The following is a 6,000-nucleotide window of genomic DNA, read 5'->3' as shown; positions in this document are numbered from 1 at the left end:
CTGCAATTGCTGGGGAGCCCCGTTTCATAACGAAGATCTAGAGAACCCTTCCTGGCAATTGGAAAAATCCTATGTGGTGCATCCACCTGTAGGTGAGGTCTCCAGTTTGCTCAAAAAAGGGGTCCAGCTTTTATAGGCCCAAATGGACAAGTCCAAATGACTTGTTTACCTTTTTGTGCAGAAAACATCTGGTTCTGATAGCCCACTTCCCAACCAGCTGGGGCCACGGCTTGGCCAGAGCCCAGGCCATGGCTGGGAGGGTTTTGCCTAAAACATTCTATTAACATGTCTCTAGGGATATCTGTTAGGAGGATTTCTTGATATATCCTACACAAGGTTATACAAATGTCTCTACAACAGCCCGTTTGGCATTAAGAACAACTAATATAAATGTTTTAATAATCTATTTTTAACTAAAGAACCTTGATGGTATTAATAGCATCATGCTCAAGATTCATCTTGTAAGTCAACTCAGGCTTAGGCCTGCTGTTCAGGCCATAGCATATCATGGGTTGACCTTGTCTGGCTGCCAGGTGCCCAGGCTTTCTCACTCCTACTCCCCAGGGGGATGGGGAGAAAATAAGATGAAAAATTCCTGGGTCAAGATAAAGGCAGTTTAATAAAGAAAAGCAAAGGCTGAATGCAGAAACAAAGCAAAGCAAAAAGATTTATTCTCTACTTTCCATCAGCGGGTAATGTCTAGCCACTTATTGGGAAATAATAGGGCCTCAGTATGTGTAGTGGGAGCTTCAGAAGACAAATGCCATAATAACAAATGCCCCCTCTCCTCCTGCTTTCTCTTAGCTTTTATTGCTCTTGCCCACTCCCAGTCTGTTGGCATGTATTAGGTTTGCATGTCAAGCTTTTGGTTCCTTTATTCAAATATAGTAATGCAAATAAAGCCCCATGAAAGCTTGTATAATGGAAGCCAACTTTTATGTCTTAACAGTGCTCTGCCTGTAAAATGAAGACAAATGGTGTGTCGGGGCAGAGATGCAACAATTCAACTGATCTTACAAGAAGCTCTCTCTCTGTGGAATCCTTGTTGAATTTAAAACCGTTCTCCCTAAAACAAATCTCATAAAGGAGGGCTGCAGTTACATTACCCTCTCCTGCAAGGAATTCTTAGCACAGCTGTCCTTCTAGTTCCCACATACCTATTGTGCTGGTTTTAGCTTGGGTAGAGTTAATTTTCTTCATAGCACCTAGTATGCGGCTGTGTTTTGGATTTGTGCTGAACACAGTGTTGATAATATAGAGATACTTTGTTTTCTTGCTTTTACCCTTCTGATTCTCTCCCTGATCCCACTGGGGGAGGGTAAGTGAATGGCTGTATGGTATTTAGTTGCCATCTAGGGTTAAACTACGACACCTGTACACATGCTGCTGCCCTTGAAGGCACTTAGAAAAGACTGTCTCATAAAGGGAATCTTATAAATATTTACACTGCATTTCTAGATTTCAGAATACCACTTCTACAAAAGCAACAAGATTGTGCTAAAATCATTTTATTTGAAAATCTCAGAGGAACAGCAAACAGCACTAAATACAAACCCATAGAGACAGTAAATGACAAGATTATTTGACGTTACAAATATAATGCTGAAACATGGTAATACAGAAATCAAAGTCATAAGAGATTGCTATTGAAGCTGCAATTTCTTAAACAGAAAAACAGCAGGGTACAAATGTGTTAGAATCCTGTAAACTGAGGACTTGAGCTTGATTCTGCTTTCATTGACACTGGCACAAATCCAGCATAATTCCACAGATAGTGGTGTAACTAGAAATAATTTTTGCCTTTAGTAGGCATGATATGAAACTTCATTTCAGCAGATAAAAGGATGTTGACTGGAAAGCTTTGAAAGTGGGAGTATTAGTTTGTTTTAGTGGCCTCAGGAGAAATTCACTTAATACTTTTGGGTAATACAAAGCTTTAAAAACCTGAATGTCTAGATGCCTTCTGAAAACTCTTGAGAGACATGCAAGTGTTAATGTGCTATTTTTTGTTAGCTCTTTTAATAATGTAAAAAAAGATACCTACATGTTATATTTCCTGGTAATGTGTCACACAATGTCTTGATCATGGAGGTACTTACATATGAGATGAACCTAATGTATTCAAGTAAACCCACTGAAGTTACCAGAATTAATTAATGACAAAGATAAGCTTGGGTGTGAAAGCTCATGGGCTTGGGTAACAAGAAAAAAAACCCCTATAATTTCAGGAAAGTGCAGATTAAATACATTTTTAGTAGCAATGTAGCAGCCCATGGAGGACCCCATGCCAGAGCAGGTGGATGTGACCTGAAGGAAGCAGCAGCCCATGGAGAGTCCATGCTGGAGCAAGCTCCTGGCAGGAACTGCAGCTTGTGGAGAGGAGCCCACGCAGGATCACGTTTTCTGGCAGGAACTATGGCCTTGTGGAGGACCCATTCTGGAGCAGTCTGTTTCTGACAGACTGCAGCCTGTGGGAAGGACCCACATTGGAGAAGTTTGCGAAGGACTGTCTCCCATTGGAGGGACCCCACAGTGGAGCAGGGAAAGTGTGAGGAGGAAGGAGCAGCAGAGACAATGCATGATGAACTGATCGAAACTTCCATTCCGCATATCCCTCCACCACTTGGAGGGGGGAGGAGGTAGAGGAGTTGGGAATGAAGCTGAGCCTGGGATGAAGGGAGGGATGGGGGGAAGATTTGTTCTTATTTCTTATTGTATTACTATCTGTTTAATGGGCAATAGGTTAAATTAATTTCCCCACATCAAGTCTGTTTTGCATGTGAAAGTAATGGCTGAGTGATCTCTCTGGCCTTATCTCAACCGACAAGTTCTTCTTGTGTTTTCTTTCTGTCTTGTTGATAGATGGGGAGTGAATAGAGCATCTTGGTGGACATCTAGCAGTCAAGGTCAAACCACTACACTATACAAAACTTAATCTCATTGAGCAGTGCTGTCATTCTATGTGAAGACAGGCCCAGAAGTGGTCAATTAACACTAGATCTTTTGAATCATTCTGGGGTTTTTGCATCTAGGCTTTTAGGAGGTATTTTTAAAACACTGTACAAGCACCGCAACTTCCACTGTGCTGAGAAAGTCTGGATCCAAGTACCAGAGCATCAAGAAAAACTACCCCATACTGCAATCCTGTCAGAATATTCCCCAATTTTACCTAGAAACTAACCCACCGCTAAGGCCCTACTTGCAGCTTGAAGCACAGCACCGTCTGAATAAGCACGTGAGTACCCAGCGAGACCTTCATCACTGTGTATTTGGTGGCTGGACACGAAAACGGATTTCTTCTCGATCCCCTGCTTCCTCCGCCCCTAATGGCTAGAGCCTGTGGCATCGCCCCTCGCCCGGATCTGCTCCCCTCTCCCCCGCACTTGCAGCATCCGCGCTAGGGTGCCTCACTAGAGCTGTTCTCCCTGTAGGCAGCAGCATAGCACTGAGCAAATTCCTGCTTTTGTATATTTGTTTGTTTGGTTTTGTTTTCTCGCACTGAAATGACCCGCGAACCACCCTGCTTTCCCTATAGACCTACGCGTGTATTTATTGCTTCACGCTTTGGTAGTGCAAGAGACTCGCACAGTTGTTCTCAACTTCGATGCCGTAATTCGGGAGAAGAATAAACTTCGGCACGATCTGGGGAGATCTGCCTTTTTCTGTTTGGTTGTTGTGGCGTTATTTGGTGTGGGGTTTGGTTTTTTGTTTGTTTGTTTTCTCCGAGGCAGGAATGGTGGGGGACTCCCTATTCTTTTCTTCACTCCCTGTATCCCTTACACTCAAGAGGGAGCAGGGAACCCCCCATCTTCTTTATCAGCTACCTTACGCTCCGCGATCTGCTGCCTACTCCCTACATGAGAATGAGATAGTAAATGCGCAAGTGCAGCTCACCAAGCTACTCTTTTCTCTGTCGCTAGCTAACTAGCTTCCTCCCTCTTTTTTTCTTTGCCCCGCCCATGCAGTCGCGCGCCCTCGCTGGCTTTTGGGGGAGGGGTGGGGTGAGAGCGTAGAGTTGTGTCTCCGCAAGAGTTGTTCCCCTCGCGGCCGTAGGGGATTAAAGCAGCAGTGCTGGGGTCTTGTGGAATTACTCTAGGCGCTCAGACGGTTATTGTTCAGAGCCTGTCTGCTGGAGAAATCTTCTCCTAGTACTCGTTCCACTCGTTGCAGGCGGAGGCGCGGGGAGGAGGAAGTCGTCGCCACCTCCCCGGAGTGCTGCGTTCGGCGGGGGAGGTGGAAGTAGGAGGGAGTGAGGCTCAACATGATGGCGGCCGAGGCCGGGGCTGAGGAGGGCGGCTTGGTTACCTCTGCCGGGATGGTGGGAGCCGTTGGCGGAGCTGAGTCGGAGCACTACCCCACGTTATGCCGGGGCAAGGAGCTGGGGTCGCAGGGCCCCTTCCCGGTGGGCTCTGGCGGGGACAGCCTGGGCGCTGGCGGTCCGGCTTTGTGCTCGGCGCTCCTGGCGCTAAGCTCCGGGCCTGCCTCTCTGGCGTCCAGAGACGCACTGTCGGCAACTGGACAAAGGCCGGAGGTGTCCGGAGGAGTGCTGCTCCCACCCAAACCCAGCACTGTCGCCTTTCCCCCGCTGCCGCCGCCGCCACAGCCACCTTCCTTGGCAGGGGGGCTGGGGATTGTGGATGAAGGCGACTCGTTGGATGGGCCCGAGTATGAAGAGGAGGAGGTGGCCATCCCGCTCAACGCTCCCCCCACAAACCAGTGAGTAGCAGCGTTTCTGGACCCTGTCGGGTGTCCGCCACCCCTGGACGTTTCCCCCGCGGGGAAGGGGGGCGCCGCAGTGGGCAGCGCGGCGTCAGGCCCACACACTTTCTCAAACTCCTGCGGAAGTGTCATAGAAGTTTTTCATTAGGTTATGTTTGGAAAGAAGAAGCAATTGAAAAAATTAACTGTAAGTTTTCGTTAATATTTTTATTATACTTATCCTTCCATGAGCTTGATCGAGATTCCTACAATGCTAGTTATATAAAGAATCTTGCACTAGAGACAGAGCAGTTCTCCATTTATATTTTGCGAAATTAAAAAAAAAATCAGATAATGTTATATAGCGTTCATGTAACTAGCGAGTGCGCTAAACACAACCTTTGGATTTAACAATGAACTACTTCCAGGAAGTCTGCAGATTTGCATAAAAAGGTTGCAAGGCTTGTGTCCTGTTTTCACTGGGATAGAGTTAATTTTCTTCCCAGTAGCTGGTATAACGCTGCATTTTGGATTTAGAATGAGAATAAGGTTGATAAGACATAGATGTTTTTAGTTGTTTCTAAGCAGTGTTTACACTAAGTCAAGGACTCTTCAGCTTTTCACATCACCCCAGCAGCGAGTAGGCTGGGAGGGAACAGCCAGGACAGGTGACCCAAACTGGCCAAAGGGGTATTCCATACCATATGGTATTATGCTCAGTATATAAACTAAAGGGAAAGTTGTCTGGGGGCTACTGCTCAGGAGCTGGTCGGCAAGTGGTGAGCAACTGCATTGTGCATCACTTGTTTTGTATATTCTATCTTATTACTGGGGGGAGGAGCAAGCGAGCGAGTGGCTGTGTGGTGTTTAGCTACCCGCCAGGTTAAACCACAACAGCTTGTATTGGAACAGCCCTCAAGTAGGTACCTTATTCTCCCCAAAATGAAACCGTTTCAAAGGCTTAAATTGCTTATGTTGGCATATAGAAATATGTTATTTCTGAAGTTTAAGTATAGAGAATAACATGGTTTCAAGGTACAGGATGGCAGATATGTTCAAGGTATAGTTCAAAGTTCATCTGAAAACCCATCTGAATTTGGGTTCATTTTTACCATCTCTCATAACTCTGGTGTTGGAGAGTTCATTTCTATAATATTAAATGTTTGGGTTTTTTTAAAATAATTTCTAACCATGGCAGGCTTTCTACTAATCCTTTCCTCTTTTGATTTCTTGACTTTTTGTGAAAGGTAATAAAGAATAAGACCTTGTTTTGTGAAGACAGTGTTTGAATAGCCTTAAAGT

The 6,000-nt window shown here is 45.5% G+C and overlaps 1 protein-coding gene across 1 annotated transcript in view; it reads left to right on the top strand.

Moving 5' to 3' along the window:
* The first annotated feature begins 4,258 nt into the window (after nt 1-4,258).
* LOC116437453 (ras GTPase-activating protein 1-like) overlaps nt 4,259-6,000 on the top strand; it is a 124,030-nt gene continuing 122,288 nt past the window's right edge. The window contains exon 1 of the mRNA XM_032095098.1: nt 4,259-4,716. Within this exon, the coding sequence (XP_031950989.1) occupies nt 4,262-4,716 (455 nt within the window). The 5' untranslated portion in view covers nt 4,259-4,261. The remainder of the gene's footprint in view (nt 4,717-6,000) is intronic.

The sequence above is a fragment of the Corvus moneduloides genome, chromosome W, assembly GCF_009650955.1.
Source record: "Corvus moneduloides isolate bCorMon1 chromosome W, bCorMon1.pri, whole genome shotgun sequence".
NCBI lineage: Eukaryota > Metazoa > Chordata > Aves > Passeriformes > Corvidae > Corvus > Corvus moneduloides.
The sequence above is the reverse complement of the archived record's forward strand: the minus strand, read 5'-3'. Positions and strand labels throughout refer to the sequence as shown.